We start from the raw sequence: 22,001 nt of genomic DNA, 5'->3' as shown, positions 1-22,001 counted from the left end.
AATAATTTTTGAAGCAGGGAATATAAGACGGTGTGGGATATCTTGCAGAATTTCAACGCAAGCGCGGATCTATGTACATGTATGCGTGCTAATGCAATGTCTCCATATTTCATAGTAAATCACCATGTCGAATTGAATTTCGTTAAAACCCCCACCTTATATCACAATCTTTTGAGAAAAAAGGTGAAGTTCGTCACACCTTTTATTTGTGCACTGAGTTACAAACGAAAATACCGGCGATTTATCCACTCTTTCCAAGCACCCTTAACTCATTTGAATAAAAGAAAATGAACTTCTGTCACTGAAGAGGCCTCCAAGTGAAATCCCCTTCTCAAAGTCTCAAACCAGTTACGACAGAAATGCAAATGTAGCAGGCTTTTGAATTGTATCCAACACAAAACGTTGGCTGATCACCGTAAGTGTTATGAATCCTTTCAAAAATATTTGGAGACCGAACTATAGTGACCAACAAATAGACGCGAGGTCGTCTAAGACGCTTGATTCAATTCAGCACTGAGCAAATATGTTCCTTTGCTAACTTTGCTACTCAGTTGTGAAGTAGCCGTGGAAGGAATAAGATATTTACATAGCAAATACTTACACAATGGTCATGAATACTTACTCCTTTTCGGTCTTTAACACAGTGAAAGTAAATATTTCTAGTTCGTCTCCACTACAGATGGTCTTATAAATGTATCTTATTTCGTTAAATTCGAGAGATTGCGTGCTGATCACAAACCTCGTATATATGAACATGTCCAAGATATGAACAATGCAAGATAGATAGATCTTGGACATAATAACGAAATTCGTAATTTTGTCCATGGATAGATAGATAGATAGATAGATACATGTAGTTAGACAGACAGACAGAATAAAAACAATCAAGCCCAAAAAATTATCGAGTGCCCTAAAGAGCTGAAAATATCTTAATCGAGCTTTCAAATTCGACATACACGGCCCTATTAATTGTAGTTATTGCCATCGTTTTACAAGTGATAGGCCGTTCTTCATTGTCGGATAGTCGGTTTGAAGGAAATGTGTGGGCCATTTTATCTTATTATTATTTTTTTATCCGTTTTTTACAGCCCGATAAAAAAACGGCGGCCAATTTTGACAACTATAATAATATTGCTATAATCAAATCATACAGTTACACCAATGCATAGAAAAAAAGAAAAAAGGGAAAAATTGCAGACACGTTCACCGAAAAGGCCTGAGGAGCTTTCACCAGCTTTTATTCCCGTAGTTTGCAAATTAATTCAGGAAGTCCGAAGCAATGCTTGACTGGAACCCACCTTCGAAATCTCTCCGTAGCCCCATTACATGGTATAGCTGATAGGGTTGTTGTATCAATTGTGATCAGGCTTAAACACATTTTAGCAGTCCAAAGAATATAAGCAATAGGAATGCTACAGTTGTGACACTGACGCTGTGTGGTGAAATCTTATTGCGACCTCGGCTGGGTTTTCATTTCGTTTAATAACCTAAACTTAATTATGTGACGGGTTTCACTAACTGACTTAAGAAAAATCGATACGTTACAAAGGCCTACATTCGAAAACTGTTTTTTTTTTCCTTTATGTGAAATACTTATCTTATCATCATTGCTATAAAATTAGAGAAGCGTCCTGTTAGCGCTGACCTCCTCATCGACAACTAATTAACAAAATAACTTAACCATTATTTTATTAATGGATCGTCATCAAATTTCTTATTACTTTTTCGTTAGCCTATTTTAGACATACCCCGAAAATGCCATTAATATCCATCCATTACGGTGACAAATGAACAGACAAACAATTTTAATTGTGAATGGATTTTAAAAAAACATAATTTCCCGGGCAGAGGTGAGAAAAAAAACTAACTTATAGACTAAGTAAGACTTGAAGGGAAAAATCATGAAAACTAATTGGAGTATTTATTGCTGTGGTTATATAGGCAATAAAACACTGTTGATAGCATTTTAGCTGATGGAGATCATTTGATGTCGATAGAATTGGTTTCACTTCAAAAGGCTGTTGTTGCCAGTTCGTCATCAGCTCTAATTTGAAATTCACACCCATATATTATTAATGTGACAGCATCATCTCATAACACGACAGTGTTATTATCCTCATTATGTACGCGCACAAGGAAAATATCCTAAAGTATCGATCCTCTTTAAGCCCCAAAATGGGATTGAACTTCTAGACAAAAATTGCTATGTAAATTTCAGAAACATGTAGATCCACTTATAATATATATATAAAAACTTTTTGAATGACATTTGTAATGAACAACAGCCATAACATTCAATTTTATTGGATTCCTACTAATTTATCTTGGCTCTGAGTAGACGTTGCAAAATAGCCATACTGGTTAGATCCGTCCATGATTTCTTCTCGTTTATCCTCCAGTTTTGAATATTCCCTATACATGTACATATCACAGCGTTAATTTTGTAAGTTTGACACAGAGGGTAACATCCGTTGGCAAAATCACATCACGTGCAGGGGCGGATCCAGGATTATTTAAAAATGGGGAGGGTCCACGGATGCAAAGCCGACCCTCACACACCCCCCCCCCCCCTGGCGTGGGGTTCGGGACCCAGTGAAGGGCCCCGAAATAAAATTGGGGTTTTAGAGGGCGTACTGTGCCATTTGGAACTATGATTTTGCTGGTCAAAATTCTCATTTCAAGAGGGGACCAATGGTGTGATTTTTTTTTAGAAATCAAAGAGGGATGGGTCAGAACCCCCTGCCCCACCCCCCCCCCCCCCTAAATCCGCCACTGACGTGTACACGAATAAACCTCTGACGTCACAAAAGGGTAAAAAGAATTTGAGCTGTTGACTGCTATTTCGCGACTATTGGCAAACAACCCCAGCATCCTCTTCGTGAGTACAATCGCTATATCCAAGACCATCGTGATTACACTGCCCGATTTCGGTTTCCGAGCCATCACAGTCCACCTCGTCGAACCAGATGGGACCGGTCCCTTTCCCGAACGCGTCCTTCACTTGGCTCCCACGCAAAGCCACCGCCCCTCTATAGTTAAGTCCGAGCGATCTGCAGAATACCATGGCGTCAGTGTCGTCCCAGTTGTCATCGCAGACAGTCCCCCAGTCTCCGGCACTGGTACCGGAAGAGGAGCTAGGGTAGTATACTTCAACTCTCCCTGCCGTGCTATTCCCGACTAGGGTGTACTCGTACTGGAAAACTGAGGAAAGAAACGAGTTCGTCATTTCAAAGTGTTTGTCATTCTCTGAGCTATAGGTGCACGGCTTTTTTTAACGTGTGCATGTAGATACTATTCTTCATAATTAATCAAAAAAGTATTAATTTATCAACCCATTCATTAATTGATTTCCACATTACTTTATTGATTGGGTAACCAATTGATAGATTGATTGATTGGTTTGTCTTATTATTTATTAATTTGTTTATATCTTCCTTTATGCACTGCTTAAATGGTTTTAAGCAAGTTGATTAATCAATTAATCATCTAGCTACACGTTACTTAGATAATTCGTAAGTGTTTCAATCAATCAACTAATCATTGTATCACAACCAAATTCTAACGGACTTAAAGTTACATATTAAGCGAGAGTGGATTCCCCTTAACACATATGCATGTAAACAACTTCTACTTGTTTCTAATACGACTAAAATAAAATTGACAAGTCCTAAACCAAATTAATGCCTCGTTCGGCCAAAAAATTGCTTTAAAACTGCAACTCCGTCAAAGATCTGTGTCGTGAATTCCTTTCTTATTGTCTAAGGCTACTAAGGTCTTCTGATCAGTTAATTAAATGACAGACAGAAGATGGCAAAATTACCTGGGTTTGTACAAGTCCATTGGTCACCACTTCTAGACACCTGAAGTGAAACATTCTGATATTTGTCAAAATGAAGGGAAAACATCACTTAATCATTTTAAACACTTTCCCTTACTTATTTATATTGATTTTCAAGTTGATAAAGTACATTTAGAACAATGCACCAATTGTGCCGCAGTTCTTTGGTATTCAAATTTTCTTTAGGATTCAAACTGATTATTTAATGCACCAATATGAAAAAATATATTTCATGCAAAAAAATAATAAAAAGATTAACCTTTTCAAAGTGAGCTATATTGCCTGCGGTTTCTAGACTAGCGGTAAACATTCCAGCCTCTAGTACGTTAAAGTAGCATGCTATAGTACCATCGGGCTGCGTTTCTACATCCAAAGAGCGACAGTCTCTGCCTTTTCGGTGACAAAGAACGTGACACTCCGTTTTAAACGTGACCAAAGCCGTGGACACTCGATAGTTGTCATTCATCCGATATCCCTCGCCACATCTGGCGGGTTTGTGAAAGAGAGTCCCCGTGTCTTGTACTGTGTATCTAGGCGTGGCAAGCGCAAACGCAAGAACTACAGTGGTTAATGCAGAAACTGCAAGAACATGCGTCATCGCGGTGCCGCTTCTGTGTTTGCGGTTGTGGACCTTTGCGGTATATTTATACTGCGTTCTGTAGTCGTAAACACCACACCCCGATTGTCGAATGTCAGAGATTTTACAGAACGTTGCCCGGGAGCCGTGACTGCAGGCGTGCCGCTGGTAGAGAATACGTCACATACAAACCTATGAAACTCCGGATGACGTGTGGCAAGGAAAAATGGCATTAATTATTAAAATGTTGAATGTCAAGCCTTCTATTGACGAGAGTCCAGTTGTGACCTTATTTATCACCATAAGTGTTGTCCATCTTTATAATTATATCGATTTATGGATTATTTTTGTAAGTGTTCTGTCTATGTGTCATCCGCTAGCTGACAGTCGTTTCGTTTTAAAATCGCCCATCCACACAATTGTGAAATCGTCATTAAATGAAGTGAGGTCCCATAGTAAGAGGAGTGGTAAAGGGAGTCTTTAAAATCAGTGAATGTATTCATCATGGTAGTTAACCGTTATTCTCTCTCTCTGTCTCTCTCTCTCTCTCTCTCTCTCTCTCTCTCTCTCTCTCTGTGTGTGTGTGTGTGTGAGTGTGTCTGTGTGTGTGTGTGTGTGTGTGTGTGTGTCTGTGTGTGTGTGTATGTGCGTGTGTGCACATGTATGTTTGAATGTGTGTCTATTGACGTGTGATTTATTCATATCATTAAAGGTCATACTAAGCTTCTAGAACATGTAGGTATTGTTGCGAAATGATACATTAAAGCGCATTCACTTGAATGCAATAAAGTGGGCCAAGAAATCGGCTAACTTGGTTAATTTCATGTACACGCGCAACTGGCATTCTTGCTTTGAATCCCCATTATGGGACATTATGTCTGAAAAAATCCCGTAGTTACGCAGAAGAAATATCAGAATGCGTACATTTCACATATTTTATTATCTTTTACACATTACATTTGAGAAATTTTGTTCTTGAAAAATCACAAAGTTTAGACACTTTTGGCACTTGTCCAGGTACGTGTACGCATCTGTTGAATGATGGTGCTGACACAAAAGTCAGTGTTTATCTAAATTGCAAGCATGCAAAAAGCAAACTTAAACGTTTTGTATGTTTTCAAACATAATTATATTAACTTGCAGACCTTGTCCAATACAATGTCAAATAGATGCTTTTACGCCCTTATGCATATTTTATCGTCAACAAGTGCTTTGTCGTGTTGGTGACGCAGTTCATTAGGAAATGTCATGGCAACTATTGAAACAACATGGGTCATCACAACAGCAAACGACAGAACATATTTTCACCTGTCATGACTTTTAATTTGAGTGTGCTTCGATAGCTGTCCTGTCCAGCCCCAAATCAACTCAACTCAACCGCAATCAAACGAAATTTCCGGATCCTGCTCCGGTAATCGACAGGGGCAACAAAAAGCTTTCTCTCCATCTTAAAGCTCATGCTCTCAAATTCACATATTTTCCTTCACAATTAATAACCTGCATGACATCATACTCGTAGCGTGTCGGATAATAAGCAAACTCTTTTTATTTCAGACATTCAAAACCGCTTAAATTGTGAGTAAAATGATTGATTTCCGAAGGGATAAAAATAAATGCTCACAGAGATTCATAGCTCTGCCGTGACCAGGATTCGAACCTGGGTTGTCTCGGCCACAACGAGAAGTACTAACCACTATACGATCACGGCTTGGATTGTGAGTTGATATATCGCGTTACCTGTACAAACTTAATATATTATGAATACGGTGTGTTTATCACTTGAAAAACATTTAGAAATAAAAATAGGAAAATGGTGAAATAGAAAATACCCACACAGAGTTAATTCTTTTTTCATTTTCGGTTTTTTATTCTCTCGCTATCAATTTATTAAAGGAATTAAAAGTAATTTCCTGATCCTGCTCCGGTAATCGACAGTGACAACAAAAATCGTGGATCATCGATTTCTCTCCATCTTAAGACTCTCAAATTGGGACATTTTCCTTCACAATAACATACATGACGTTATACTTGTAGCGTGCCAGGTAGTCACCATACTCATCGTTTTCAGACATTCAAAATCGCTTAAATTGTGAGTAAAATAATTGATTTCAGAAGAGAATAAAAATCTAAAGACTCACTTGCCGTAACAGAGATTCACAGCTCTGCCGTGACCAGGATTTGAACCTGGGTTGTCTCGGCCACAACGAGAAGTACTAACCACTATACGATCACGGCTTGGATTGTGAGCTGCTATACTACGTCACCCGTACAAATATATTATTAATAGGGTGTGTTCACAACTCGAATAACATTTAGGAATCACCATAGGAAAATAGTGAAATAAAACAATGTCAATAGACAGTAAATTCCTGTTTCATTTCCCATTATCTTTTCTCGTTATCAAAGGAAAGGAAAGAAGTCGGGTGGAAGGGTATAATAATTTTCTATCTGTAAAAATATTCATTCATATTTTGCCCACCACCACCCCTTAAGCCAACATTATGCTGTGGGATTATATTAATTCCATGCATGTACTGTGATCATTTTCCTCTTCCACAAACCCCATGCACAAAAGTAAAAACGCGTGGGCTTGGGAACGCCCACTTCACATTAACAAGAGCAGTGAAAGTAACGAAAGACTTCCGAATGAGGAAATTTCGGTCAGCATCGGAAATTCTGACCACAAGGTCACGAATGAGATCGTAACACCGACCTTTCGTGCTTATGAATATACATGTAGGTACACTTTGTCGCTTGACCACAACAAAAATGAAACGGACCTTCTTATCTCTGAATATGAAAGAGAATGAAAAACATCGAGGGTTTTAAGTAATGGGCAATTTTGGAGATAATCCTATAGACAGTGTAGCTTAAAACAGTATTACGTTATTACACCACCAATATCATTGTTTTAAATAGATGAAATGATAAGATTTTATTTATGTTCCGCAAATTCAGCATTAAATAAACAAAGTGATGTTGAACCGCTAAGTTATATCTAGCGTGTATCACTTGATAAAAGACAGGAAATAGAGAAATATTAAAGACATGCATTGAACAAGTTGATTAATCTTGTTAAAGCGCGAGGAAATATTTATAATTTATCCCATCATGTATCTATTCACATATCGTGTATTTATTCTAAGTAAGTTCTAAGTAAGCTAAACCTGGATTAAGGTTTCAGCCACATCTTAAGTTCACAATAATATACTGTACCTTAAAAATGGGAGTGGTCACAATTTCAATACCTCATTAAATGTGATACACGTCACTCATTTAACCCATAATTAATTATTGAAAGGATGATTTTAATTATTTTTTTTAACTTAACTATCTTTTAATAACGTCATAAAGATTTTAAAAATCTCTTTCCTCCATGTTTGAATAATTAAAACATTAACAAACCATGAAATTATCAGTCATCGGTCATAGAAGTGAAATCCACCTTATGACAGTTTCGATAGTCGCCTGTCACTTTTGGTCACAGTAGTTTTAGTATACGATTGGTTTCCATCAGAGTGAAATATTATGTTCACTTCCGAATAATATATTTGGGACATAAATGTTCTTGAAACAGAGCTTTTCACGCGCCTCAGAGAAAACCTGCTGAAGACTTAGCGTCTCTTGTATAGAAGGAAAGTCTGTAAACTATATCTTTCGTACTACCCCCCCCCCCCCCCCTCTCAACACGGATGCAAAAATGGTTTCAAGAAAGTGTTTTGTTTTGTTTTTTATCATTCATTAGGGGTTTCGATAGGTTGGCACAAATATTTGTAAAAAAAAGTTGAGCATGTCTGGTTAATCCCTCGTTTATGCCCTTAATAATTCACCCTTATCCCTGACTCCCTTAGCTCTAACCCGGCGTTTCTTAATCGCAGCATTCCTGCATGTTTGTCTTTCTTTATCTATACCTGTTAATTACAGAGGGTATCAAAAATAACCCTCAGCCGTCTGAACTGCGCTATCAGATCGAGTCCTCACGCCGCCTTAGTGAACACATGTTAATGAAGGAGATAAAATTCAGCCAGCAAATGTGTTGCGGTAATGGGTGTGACGTCACACGGAAATTGAGGAGACTCGTTTGTGTCGATTCCTTGTCCTGGAGGTCAGAGTGAAGAAGGTATATCCCGTGTTATGTCGACTTTCTGTTAGTTAACAACTCAGGGATCGTTTGGACTAAACGTAAGTTTTTGTTGTTCGTTTTTGTGCTTTGATTCTATTCACTTTGTATCTTCTTGTACTGACTTGTGTACATGTAAGGACTGAGATATCAGTCAAACTGCCAGAGCGCGAAAGTCCTTACGAGGAAGGTGTGCGGTACTGAAGTCGTTTTTTTTTTTCGTCTGCCTTTTCACTTTTCTAGACTAATATTTCGAGGTACCATATCCTTCAGTAATCAGAAAGTCATATTTGCCATTTAAGCTTGGCGAATTTATGTTAGAGAACTTTAAGTTATAACAGAAAAATCGTAGTGACGGCCCCCTTCAATGGAGATCGAGGAGATTTCAACAAAGTTTGTCTTTCTTCACAGACTGCACTTATCTCGGGTCAATCTGAAAGCTACGGTTGTCAATTTTCTGAAATATTCACATATAAAACAAAGCTGTCCTTTGGTGACGGTCTTCCTACAGTTTATTCACATTAGGCTTATCTATAAAAAATGTAAACACAACATTACGCGCAAGTTTATTTTATTTTATTTATTTATTATTTTTTTGTTAACAAACATAAGAACATATTGATCCACATTTTAATTGTACATTTGAATAAGGAAGCTGGCCAGTGAGATTTAAGATATACCACGGTATTTAGTCCTTTGTTAACCTCAACATTATTCTCAACATTTTGACACCTGGAACGCGTGAAGTCGGTCACAAACAGTGCAATAGCAAAATTGAAAACAATGAGACGATATTAATCAAAAACTTTTTAATAGTCCTACATAAACGTGTACATATACATGTAGCTAGCAGTGTTGTAAACAAATGCATTTTTCTTAGTTCAGATCCCTCTATAGTCCTCATATTTTTTCAGACAATGGGCGCCATAACAATGTTGAGATCACGTGACACTATCGTCTGCTTCACGTTGGTGATCGCGTCCTTGTGTTCCCAAACGGCAGTGTCACAGATCAGACACTGGTCAAACTCCTTCTCCGGCCACGGCGCTTTCTTAAACTGGGGTAGTCTGTTTGGTATCCAAAGTCCAGTGCCGTACAGACCCATCAGCATACCCACGGTGCAAGGTAAGTGGCAAGGGCGGGTTTAGGCTGCTGTCTGGGTCTTCGGGAAGATGGTCAGAATTTCAAATTTACATTGACTAGAGGCTAATTTATTTCTGTCGGAAGACTGGCAAAAGTAGAGGATGGATCAACAGAGATAAGTTGGAAGATTGTCAGAAAATATTTCTGGATCCACCCCTGGTTTTAATAACATATCACGTTAATGAACTAGGAGCATGCGGGTCAGGTGGGAGGGGTGGGGTAATGAAGAGGTGCAGTGACGTCATAATACCACAAATACGGTTTCCATGTTCTGATATAAGCTCAGCTGAAATGATTTAGAATTTTAAAAAATCGTTTTAGCATTAGCATTTATTTATTTACTTTACAACACAATTCCAACTTATTTAAATAATTTGAAATCAATTAATGGGAGTATATTGTTTGTTTACCGCTCCGATGTCAAACATAATATTTAGCTTGCAATAATCAATTCAAAACATTTTAACAGATGTGCTTCAGAAACTTTTCTTTTAATTGACTAGAACACCGTGCCAGTATATTAAATGTTAGAGAAAAAATATTAATCAAATATCTATTTTTAACATCAGCTCCGGTGGTGAACACAGTGGATTGTTTGGAGTGCTCCTCTGAGACACACCCGAGATGTGCCGAGTACGCATGCCCAGATCACGAGAATGACGTCATAGTGAAGGGGGACAAAACCGGGAAATGCTACATCAAGAAAGAGATCAATCGTAAGTTCTTCAAATAAACATTTTAAGTTGTTCAAAATATTTTGGTCACCTATTGGTAATTATTTTACTCTTCAGACTAGTTATGCCTTTATGGAAATCTGGTTTGCATTTCTTCCCCACTGGCGTGGGGAATAATTAGTCTTTTCCCACATTGCACTGGTTTCAAACAATACAATAGCAAGGATAAAAGCGTGGGTACTTCATTTTGTGCTGTTGATGAATCACACTATGATGACGCAAACTAAAGATCGGCGATTTCATTTAAAACAAAAAAGTAATTTTAAATACCAAAATCATTGTACACAGCATTGATGAAAATAACTCCTTACAGTATGATAATTTCTATTTGATAAATTTCCTTTGCTAAGTTTATTATTAATTTTATTAATAATCCAACTCAGTAGATGTAATCTTATACTTGTCAGCTGCCTAAATATTGGCACTCATCTCGGAACTGAAATATTCAAACGAATACCAATAGTCATTTCTTCAATTCTTCATTGTAAGTGGACTGTCATTCCGTTTCAGTGAATACAAACGCGTCCATAATCGTGCGAGGCGGGATATCGAACCTTTATGACAGGGTTTCCAAAGATGTCGGCTGCCACCACGTGGAGGAAAACGCCGTCCTCACGACCATCTGCGTCTGTAGCACTGACATGTGCAACAAGGTCGGCATTGTAGAGTTTGGTGGCGACATGAAAATGTCGCAAAGGACGGCAAACCTGGTGAAGACCAAACTTGGGAAAATAAGTAAGTCTACAATGTAGTTTATTTTGTAAAAAAGAAGAAATTGTTTTGTTTCAAAAATTTTAGCAACCCTTGTTACTGGAAGTAAATGATTTGGCTTTGAGAATTTTAAATGTCATGGTCTGTGCATTGTGATGATGTGTCGCTTTTGTTTCCTCATTTTTACTTTTTATAATTGTCAACAACACGATATCTATATGCTTATTAGGCCTACATGTATATTTTGTTAAACTAATTATGTGGTCCATATTTACCCACAATGCGGCTTTGCACGTACAGAAAATGTTAGCAAAGTTAACCTCGTCTTCATTTTGTTTTTATTCAGAACCAAAGAAAAACACTTCGGACATAATGAAACTGAGAATGAAAATTGAAGCAAAGAGAGGAAAGCGCCCAAAGCGTCAAACAGATGGCAACGTTCCACCTTTTTTGTTCGACGAAAACCTGGTATGTCAGTACTGCGGGGATTTGAATTGCCCGACCGACTACGAGCTTCCCCCCTATACCGTCGCCATCCCCGATGATCCTTCCTTTGCCTGTGTAAGGAAACACGCCGGGAATTATCAGCTCTGTAACTCCTGCACGAACTACGCTGAGTGCTTGAACAACGTGTTCACGCGACGTAGCTGCGCTTCAGGGACCGTTTTTGATGACGTCAGCAAAACCTGCGTTCAACCCTGGTTGGCCACCACGTGCTATTTAACCTACGAAGACCAGCGAAACATGTGCGAGTATTACTACAACGAAGATAAAGATAGGAACTTCTGCAACAAGTATAATTCTTTCTTTAAGGGTATTTGTGATTCTAACATTTATCCTAAAACTTCACAAAAGTGTAATTCGTACATATCTAGGCCCGGGTTCGCCATCTGGAATAGCGGTACTTTTGAATGGTTTTGGGGTGTTGTTTTTTGGAATGGTTAAAATCCATATAAATTCATAATTTCACTTTTTATGTGAATGGCCACGCATTTGCTATCTGGAATAGCAGTTAACAAGGACGTCCTGTATATCGGTAGTTCTTACTTGTTAGTAGAAACCAACTACGTAGATCATTGGTTGGGTATTATATGGATGCTACCGACAAAATGTTATCCCCTGGATTTATGATTTTTATAAAATAGCTTTCTCCAAATGTTAATATCTTTCAGCATTCATTACATAAAGGAAATCAAATTTTGTAACGTTTTGTTTCTGTTTACAGTTATTTGCTTACCATCAGCGGACAAAAAGAATAGACTCAACTTTGAACAAATGAAGTGGTTTTTCATTCATAATAGTTTACAAATACACTGATTTATTTTTAACTTATCGGGGTTGAAAGCTGTTGTATTTATTGTCTTGTAAATAAAAGTTAATTTATATCTGGAATTTGATTTTTTTTAAATCTTAAATCGCTTACTTTTCTTTACTTGTATGAAAAAGAATGTTTCTTAACTTGGATGGGGGTACCCGTTTTCTAAAATCTCCATCACTCGATTTTGTTACTTCTTGGACAGATAGAAGGGCATTTGGTAAAGAATGCCTCTTATCCGGCTTTTCTATCTAACTGTTTTGTTAGTAGCCATTATTGTCATTATGCAAATCGCTGCTTTTCACGCCTGCTGATCAGGGGCAATTTCCCAGTATACTTAAAACTCAGGGTGTAAAGAAAAATGATGACACCCTTTCCACTTTTTATATTGTAATTATATTGTCAAGAATAAATACTGATTATGCACAATAACGGCGATTAATTATTGATACCGGCCTAAAATAGATATTCTTATGGTTTTCCTATGAAATAATAAAAGTACCGGGATATGATTTCGCTTTGAGAGCTTTAAACACTGTTTCACGCCAATCTAGTCCTTATCACCCTGGGTTTAAGAGACAAAAATTACTTCATAACTCATGCACGTTAAACCTCTTGCAAGGGCTGAATAAAAAGTTTTCCGTAGTTCGAAATTCAGGGTGGGTGTACGCTGTAGCTTTGTCCTGTGAACCTAATTTATATAAAACGATTGGGTTTTGATAAAACGCACGGCAAAGCGTTGGCATCTCTTATCTGTGATGTGGGTTTCTCGTTTAAGGAAATTATGTTTAGTGATAAGCTTGTGCCCTTTGTAAGTGATGTGATTATATTTATATTATGACAATAAAACCGCAGGTAAGGTCTTGTGCCAGCAAAGAAAGAAAAAAGGACAGGGCATTTTGCACTATCTTGATATTCTTTTTCATATTATCTTTCATTTCAAAATATCTTTATAGAAAAAGTAAATTGCGACATTTTTGTCTGATCAACCGTATTATCATAAATAAATAAATAAATGAAAGCATGTCAAAAGTGCTACAAGACAAAAGATAATAAGTTGTTTACCAATCAAATGAGAACATTATGATTGATATAATATGGGATGAATTGGTTCTTTTTTATTTATTTATTTATTGTCTAATTCTCTTCTTTTGTTGTAATCCAGATTTATTTGTACTGGTGGCCGTCATACTACACATCTAGGTCCTAAAGTGTGACAAGCTGTGATCTCTTCTTTTGGATATCAAAATATCACACTGATGGATACAGTACAGCTACTGCGCGGTTTCCTTATAGATATCATCTTGTTATTACTCAGGGGACGATTTAGTGGGAAAAGTGGCCTGCGTTGTCGCCTGTACGTGCCATATTAAGATAACGGGTAATAATAGGAATTCACAGCGCAATTTTCATATATATGTATTATTTGAGCGCTTACCCTCCACGAACATATTAACATATGAAATATTTTCATCGCATTTGTTTATGAAAGCCAAATGCCTGACAGAAGATTGATGTCAACGACTTTGGCCTGGTCGAAGTGACCTATATATAGAATAGAGGTGAATGGTTCTCTACGCGTTTAAAAATGTTTCAAAATCATAAATCCTTGGCTAAACATCCTGAAAAGGCTGTTTTCTCCATTCCGACCTTAAAAATGATTATCTCAGAATGAAGAGGGAAAGTATAGAAAAGAAAAGAACAAAGATTCCAATCTTTATCTGTAAAATGTCAGGAGGACATAGTTATATAGAGGAATCACGAGTATTCGTTCATAATTAAATTGCGTAATTGCTTAAAAGGATACAAAGTATCAAAAACAATTGTAGAGACAAGTTTGAAAATAATACGTTAATAGGGGAAATGTTTTTTTTTTTCTTAGAATACCTGTAAGCATGATCTTATTGTATGTAACAAACATACGATGGACTTTTTAATTTTTTGTGGCTTAATTCAAAGTCAAATGCAACAAGCGAATGGAGAGTCAGTTCAAGTAAGACTATTAAAACTTCAATGCTACAGAAGAGCGAAGCTTTTCCAAGTTGTTCAAATACGGTACGCTACTTACAAAGCAGTATATTGCACTACAAGTAGACACTGGTTTTTGGGCATTCATGTTCATGTGCAGTATTTAACATTATTAGAAATCTTAAGAATTCCATGAAAAAGAACACAGACTTTGTTAAAACCTTTAATCATTCAATAAATATTAAATATAAAATTATGTACACGTTTCTTGGTTCTCAGAACTATGACAATCTTGAACTAGTGACTTTTATAAAAACGGCTTCAATATAGAAATCATGATCGACACGATGACGCACTATATATTATAGCAGATCAAAAGGGTACATTTTACTTTGACGGACTGTATGATCAAGCTGACTTTGAGGTGTTTGCGGATGTGTCCGTTGAATTAATTTGGCATACCGAGTACTCCACACAATGAAGACACAATACCAAGCAATTCGAGACAGAAAAAGCGTGTGGATTTTTACCTGAATTTCACAACCAAAATCAATTCAACGTTTTATTTGTGCCAAATCGTAAGATAATACTTAATCAGTGTAGTCTTTAAAAGTTCTGTAAAAGTTGTATTTCCAAAATATTTGTTGGCAAAAAGGAGTTCATATCTCTCAGTCGAAATCTAATTTCCAGCGCATCTTCCCGAGTATGGATACAGAGACGCATCACATATCCCCGTGAAATAATTCTGATAAAACGCACAAAAACTGGACACCTCCTGGTTGTAATAATGATCACAGATTGTCCTCCTGTCCGAGTAAGTTAAGTAGCAGGACGCCATGGGGGACTCTTCCCAAGGGTAGACGCACGTTTTCGTGAAATCATTCCAAACCAATCCCGGAGTGCAACTTCGGAACCGGAAGTTTTCCATCTCGCACGTGACGTAGTTGACGCAGGAGTCACACAGCTGGTAGTTGCCATTGTGTCTGCGCTTGCAAGCTTTTGCCGGGTCGTTCATGATAGAACTGGTGTAGGGAGGAAGAGCAAAGTCCGTCGGACACTTGAGGTCGCCACAGTAGGAGCAAATCTGAGTGACGTCATAGGGATCGTTTCCGCTCGTCTGCCTTTTCCCGCGCCTTGGTTTATTGGGAAGAGCGCCAAGGCCAAAGAACGGCAAAGCACCATTTAGAACTGGACCTATGACATTCCCGTTGAGAAACGAAGATGAGAAATCAACTTTAGCTTGACCTTGACCTCGACCTCGACCCTGACCTTTGCCCTTGCCCTGCCCTTTTCCCCTGTCCTGCCCTTTACCCTTGCCTTTGCCTTTACCCTTGCCTTTTCCTGGTTTGGGTTTTTCATTTTTCTTAGGTGGCAACAGTGGTCTTTCAAGTTGGTTGCCATTTTCTTCTTCCTCGTCTTCCTTTTGTTGCTGCAAGGCTATTTCCAAAGATATCAAATCTTCTTTGCTGATTTCCGCCATCTCACGTTGCTCTGTTTAATAAAAGACCAAGCTTTCAATTCTACATTTAAAAGGAAAATGATAAACCCATTTTTCAAATATACGTTCTATATTCTATTATATCAGGGCCTAAATTTTATTACCCAAATGTTTAATACAGCGAATGGATACTCTTGTCAATTTATTCGCTGCACGAGAAGCTTAAATATCGAATACAACTCTTAAGAATGCTGAGACCAAGGTATAAAAGCACTAAGGTTATCTTTCTTCCTTTTATCAATAAAATATGGCTTACTAGGAGGTTTTATAACATCTTCCACCAATTTTGCTGTGTCTTCCTTCATTCGAAATTGGCCGCCAAGGTCGCCTACGGATTTCCCATTGCAGTTATCAGTATTGCAGACGCAGAGTGCCAAAAGGCGTCCATCTTTGTTGTCTTTGACGGCACACCCTCCTCGGCTAGGAACCCGGATGCTGAGGTCGTCTGCTCGCCCTCTGGTTACCACAGATGTTCCGTTGAAGACTGAAATTATGCAAAAATGGTTGTAAATGCGGTGTTAGGTTTAAAATGGACGACAAAGTGGTAATCATTGAGATACCCTCCTTCTATCGCTGTTGGCGGAAGAAAAAAGTTAAATTGTGGATTTTAAGTTTATCACGTTACTGAGAGAACAGTTTCATTAGCTCTGTATGTATCAATTCAAATTATTGTTTTTCTTTTTATCAAGAGCTTGTAAAATCCTGGTCAATTGCCCCTAATCACTGGCCTTGTGTTGTAACTGTTACATCCTCATTTTCATTCCAGGTGAAATGACCCTAGTCATTTACTCCCTGATGATGGTGACTGACAGTCACAGAAATATTGGAGGTAATACCCACATATTTTACAAGCTCTTGATAAAAAAGAAAAACAATAATTTGAATATCACGTTACTGATATCAGTCTACGTTCGTATAAAAGGGGGGGGGGGGCAAAATGATAATGTTATTCACCCGGCTTGGAAATTAAACCACTGAAACGGTTTTGAATTCACCCCAGATATGAGTGAAAATACTGCATTGTAGCTGAAAGTAATGTAGCAAAATAAATGGCGGCTGTCAAACTTTTAATGGAATTAATACCAAGACAGCGTGAACATGTAAGATGGCCTTGATAAGGACAAAATGGCTGTTGCAATGACGACGTGCAAAATTCATGTCAGCGCAAATAACAGTTCAGAGATTCCCCTAAATTATAGTGACCTGTCGAGATTAAGTGCTGTCATTATGTTCACTTATTTATTAAGGACGATTACTTTAATATGTTACTTTAATATGCATCTAATACACTTGCGTACTAGCACTTATGTTAATGAACGCCAGTACAGTTTAATTCCCTCCTAAATCTTGGTTGTCTTCAATTCAGCGTCAAAATTATTTCGTGACTTAAGTTCATTAAGACTTAAACAGTGGACTCAGTCGCCTTTGCGTTAGATTTATCATTAAACGACGATGACGGCATCAGATTATTAGACGCTATCTAGGCACGCGCCAGGGCATGAAAGAACCGACAATGAGCAATCCACAGAAAGTAATTAAAAAATAATTAAAGTATCATTCCAAAAGTCAACAGATTTCTCATTTAGATAAGTATCTCTTTTAGTTAAGAATGTCTTACATTACAGAGATAATAATTTTACCATTTCAATCATTAAGTTAAGCGTTTAATGAAAGTGGATATTTGGTTGTTGACAGGGTAACAATTATTCCTATGTTGAGAAATTGCCACTGATTAAATAAATATATCAACATTGGCCTAATGTCTGCCGTTATTCATTTAAAGTTGATTTTTTAAGTACGATGATATTTTATTCCCAGAACAGAAAGTTTTTCAAAAACATGAAACAAAACGTTTACGTATACTCCCCTTGATTAAAGAACTAACAGCAAAAATATAAATTAGATCTACTTACGATTCATTTCCTTCATGACGTAGCAGTATTTGGTTGCTCTCGTCGTGCTGATATCTTGGTCGTGGTCCGGAATGGCTGTCTCTGTGCACCTGGAGTGCCATGTGGAGTCACACTCCATACACAGCGGCCCACGACGGGTCTGCACTTGCCAGGCAGACGGCCAGAAAACTGTTGGACAAGAAATAGGACAACCTTTGTAGAAATCCATAATTTCATTCGATCTATTCTTTAACGGATTCAATTAAGCAATTTTAAATTGAAAGTCTTTTTATTTATCTTTTTTTATTTGCTATCTTGAGTCGAATTTTTGCTTTAATAATGTGTTTTTAAGATATTTTAATTAAAACTTTAAAATGTTTAAGTATACCAACAATAAAAAATAAATATATAGGTCTATCAATCTTTTTTTTTAATAGTCTTGCTAAAAGCTTTATTCAGTCCAGTTTTTTCAGTTGTTGTTTTGAATTTAAAAAAGCTGCGGGCAACGCCCCCTCTCCAAAAAGCCTCCTCCACAGCCTGATAAAGGTACAATATTGTCTGTTCTTTTAAATATTTGTACAGTACTTACATCCGTTACCGAAAAAAGGTTCTCCAGGTTGTACCAGGCACAGACCAAGAACCACAACAGCTAATACTGTGGACGCCATCTGCCTTTGAATCTGAAATTCATATGGATATTTGATAAATAACTGTTGAGAGGCCACCGTGTTGCGTTTTCGCTTGATCACTTATGTGTAACCGTTGGTGCTATTTTAAGGCGGTATCATAAGACATATAAAGATGTATTCAAAAACGGGGTGGACACGGACCGAGACAACAAAACTGTTAACCAAATGAGATAAGTTAATCCTTACATATCTCCACTACCTCTCACATACGGGGGGCTATTTCTTAAATACTTGGGCTGATCTTAGCCAGCCATGTGTAAAATCAGATACCTGGCTAAGTAAAGTTGACTTTGCAATCTAATGCTCTAAGAACTGCCTTTTCAAAGAATACTTAGAATGACTGTCGCGGAATAAATGTATACGACATGCCTAAATTGGCTGCTGTCACCAGTGATTGGATAAAAACTTTTGTCAAGCCTATCACTAGTTGCTCAAAAGGTTTACTATTCTTATATTATTTATGAAACGTTATGAAACGTTATGACTTAAAACGTTTTGTTAAACAGGCACCAACATTTTAACTGTGCTAAATTAGTGTGAAAAGATGCGCTAAAGATTAAGGATACATTTTCTCTCTAATATAATTTACATGTGTTGTGATTCCAAAATCTTTTTGATAATTTCAAGACCTATTTTAATACCGATATCACAACAACTGAATCGGGACACAGACAAATCCAAAAATATGAAACAATACTGTCTGATTCCGCAACTGCAATCTAATATTTCTGTCTAAACCATATAAAGATATCATTATTTTTCATAGGAGTAATTCTCTCCCAACCTACCTCCTCGAGGAGTCTTCCACTTCTGTTAAGCGCAACCCAGCAAGCCGCAGCACTGCCTTAACCACAATCCACCAGGAAAACGCGAAATCCCCACATGGAATCCTGGCCGTGACGTCACACTCGTTATCTCTTTTTACCGTCACGACCCCTCGTGCCTTCCCGCATAAATTAACATATATCTATGTCGGCTGCGGTGTTGCAAGCACAGTGTAACGATTAAAATACGACCACCGTGCCGCATGAGTCACGGACACGTCATATCATTTGTTGTGGTCCTTGTGGTGATTACATACCCGGGACGTGCACATAGCCATTTAATACTTGTCTGTGTCAAATTGACGTACTTTTATATCTTTAGATTAACGGATTAAATGAATTTTATGTAATACATGTATATTCACGCGTGGTTGATTTGAACTTTTCTTTTCAAATAATTATATGCAGATACAATCACTCCTTATTTTTTCTTTTTATATTTTCAAAATAAAAAAAAAGCAAATACAGACTTTGTCCGTTTAAGTGAGCGTTGGAAGATGTCAGTTTTTAGGACAAAGCGCCTGCACTAACCTCCCCTCCCCCCTTCACACTGGATGGCGTCCTTTTGTGTCCTTTGAGCGACCATAAAACTGGCAAGGTCCCCGTTGGACGCTCAAACAAGTTACGGTGATCGCTACGATTGCACACTGAAGTTCAAGAATCGCCGAGGACGCTAGTAACGCGGTGGAGGTTAGTCCCTGCAAGATCACTGAGGGACGCTCAGAAGACGCACAGGCATCGCTGTGGTTCCAGAAAGGACGCACATGCATCACTTTGGTTGCAGAATGAATGCGCAGTGGTCAACACGAAAAAATATCATATTTTTACTCTCAAACGGGGCTTTGCTAGGGTATTTTTCACCAAAGAAATGAAAACTGAGGGTAACAGCTACTAGAGGTCTTATAAAGCAGAAAAGACGCCGCCCAGTGTAAAGAGGTCTTAAGAAACCGCCCCGTTCACCGCAATGTGATTCTGCATGCTTTGCTGAAAGAAGTGGAGTACCCTTACGTTGTGGGGGCGTTATGCGTAGGTGCGTAGGTTTTAACCATGAGTGGTTTCTTTTTCACCCTGCGAAATGGTTAAGGAAATCAAAAGAAACAACGCGTTAACATTAACAAAAACAACTACTTCCGTTCTATTTCTAAAACCGCATTTTATCAAATCAATAAATATGGTATAACTTGGGGGGATATTTTATTATATCAAACAGAAATTGTTATAGTATTCGTTGTCCTTTTAAATACATGACGTTTTGTAATAAAATTAAGTCATCATATTAACTGATGATACTTAAAAGAGAATGAGACATTTTTAAGGGAAACACGACAAAAACATGCAATTTCCTTTCCTATGCCATTCATATAAAAGTAAAATTTCTTCCTCTACTAATAATCCTGGAACGGACGGTACTTTCTTATCTCCTTAGTAAAGATTTGTTAACATAAATTGACATGTTTTTTTTACTTTGTATGCTCCCAAATTATGGACTCAACCTCTACGAATATTTAAAATGCCACATTGATTTTAATAGTTTCAGTCTCATTTGAAAAAAAGCATTTTTATTATTTTAGTTTCCAATTCTTAACGCGTGCTTTGTAAGGCAAGTAAAGCGTAATGGCACCGACACATCTAGCAAAAAGCACTAACGTATAAGAAAAAAATACCCATACGCAGACTTAGGCAAGGGGTTCGTACGAATTACGTACTCAGGACGAACGCGTATACTCAGGCACACAAAATTTTCACATGCACGTCATTCCGCTAGTTGTGACGTAGTCTTAAAGTACAACTAACCACCAGAAAACATTCAAATTAGACTAAAATGAAGTGATACTATTCACAACCATGATTTCCATATAGGGACCATTATCTTAGTACTAGCACTAGCCTATAGGTGGCTCTAGTGAAGAAGAGCGCGTACAGCTGGTGGTGAGCGAATGCGATAGGTGCGATCGTGCTGTAAAAGGCAGAGGAAAAAGTTGAATGCGATCAGTAATATATATTGCATACATCACTCGTTAAATATGTATTGATATTAAGATGTTAAGAGACAGGTCAAAGTGTATTGATAACATAATACTGACACACATTGGACGTATATTAGTAGATTTTTCGTTAATAAATAGTTTTATATTAAATGCATTGAAGGATATATATATATTGTTACCCCCTCCGCCAATTTATTTTTCTAAAATAATATATATCTATATGCATCTATATACAACACCGTTGTATTAATTTTCGGATGATTATAATATGTGTAACTCACAGCGTTCCGGCATAACTCGACATCCGACTATGTCGTCCACTTTTCGTGAACAGAAAAGCATAACAAACAACCTCACATCTTCAGTTCCTAATTAAAAAAATAACTTATTATCTACAATGTACACACTGCAATGCATGTATGCTTTATCTAAATGGCATCAAGACTGATGGTTTAAATACTAATTGTTGTGCAATATTTACAGGTGAGGGTTTTCACTTATCAGATTTAAGGCATGCATTTACGTTTAAGCATACCTATATAGTGTTTGATATAAAGCTACATGTATTTCAAGACAGGAAGACATGGAGAAAACTTCTGAGATGCTGAAGGTCCAGAGAACCAGCACTACAGAAAATCTGCAGATCTTCCCAATACTGTGCTGATCCAAACTCAATAGTTTATTTCCGATAGTCTATGTTTATA

The 22,001-nt window shown here is 37.5% G+C and overlaps 3 protein-coding genes and 2 non-coding genes across 5 annotated transcripts; 1 reads left to right on the top strand and 4 right to left on the bottom strand.

Moving 5' to 3' along the window:
* Positions 1–2,773: 2,773 nt before the first annotated feature.
* LOC147759882 (uncharacterized) lies at positions 2,774–4,927 on the bottom strand. Its single transcript, XM_086996169.1, has 3 exons — positions 4,098–4,927; positions 3,821–3,860; positions 2,774–3,201 (listed from the first exon to the last, which is right to left on the bottom strand). Exons 1-3 carry the CDS (start codon positions 4,434–4,436, stop codon positions 2,849–2,851), a joined length of 732 nt encoding a protein of 243 aa, XP_086852295.1. The 5' UTR covers positions 4,437–4,927; the 3' UTR covers positions 2,774–2,848.
* Positions 4,928–6,051: 1,124 nt separating this feature from the next.
* On the bottom strand, positions 6,052–6,123 carry Trnah-gug (transfer RNA histidin (anticodon GUG)). The gene has a single exon. It is a non-coding gene; the product is annotated as a tRNA-His (tRNA).
* Positions 6,124–6,578: 455 nt separating this feature from the next.
* Trnah-gug (transfer RNA histidin (anticodon GUG)) lies at positions 6,579–6,650 on the bottom strand. Its single transcript has one exon. It is a non-coding gene; the product is annotated as a tRNA-His (tRNA).
* Positions 6,651–8,417: 1,767 nt separating this feature from the next.
* On the top strand, positions 8,418–12,515 carry LOC106174920 (uncharacterized). The gene is made up of 5 exons (XM_013556696.2): positions 8,418–8,597; positions 9,450–9,660; positions 10,248–10,394; positions 10,923–11,147; positions 11,470–12,515. The coding sequence occupies exons 2-5, from the start codon at positions 9,453–9,455 to the stop codon at positions 12,066–12,068; spliced, it is 1,179 nt and encodes a 392-aa protein (XP_013412150.2). The 5' UTR covers positions 8,418–8,597; positions 9,450–9,452; the 3' UTR covers positions 12,069–12,515.
* A 2,100-nt stretch (positions 12,516–14,615) lies between these two features.
* On the bottom strand, positions 14,616–19,446 carry LOC106159616 (uncharacterized). The gene is made up of 5 exons (XM_013535931.2): positions 19,274–19,446; positions 18,386–18,476; positions 17,818–17,985; positions 16,161–16,388; positions 14,616–15,897 (listed from the first exon to the last, which is right to left on the bottom strand). The coding sequence occupies exons 2-5, from the start codon at positions 18,462–18,464 to the stop codon at positions 15,086–15,088; spliced, it is 1,287 nt and encodes a 428-aa protein (XP_013391385.2). The 5' UTR covers positions 18,465–18,476; positions 19,274–19,446; the 3' UTR covers positions 14,616–15,085.
* Between the last annotated feature and the right edge of the window lie 2,555 nt (positions 19,447–22,001).

This window comes from Lingula anatina, chromosome 9 (assembly GCF_051362555.1).
Source record: "Lingula anatina isolate TDL-2025a chromosome 9, LinAna3.0, whole genome shotgun sequence".
NCBI lineage: Eukaryota > Metazoa > Brachiopoda > Lingulata > Lingulida > Lingulidae > Lingula > Lingula anatina.
Note: the sequence above shows the minus strand (reverse complement) of the source record. Positions and strands in the feature narration are given on the sequence as shown.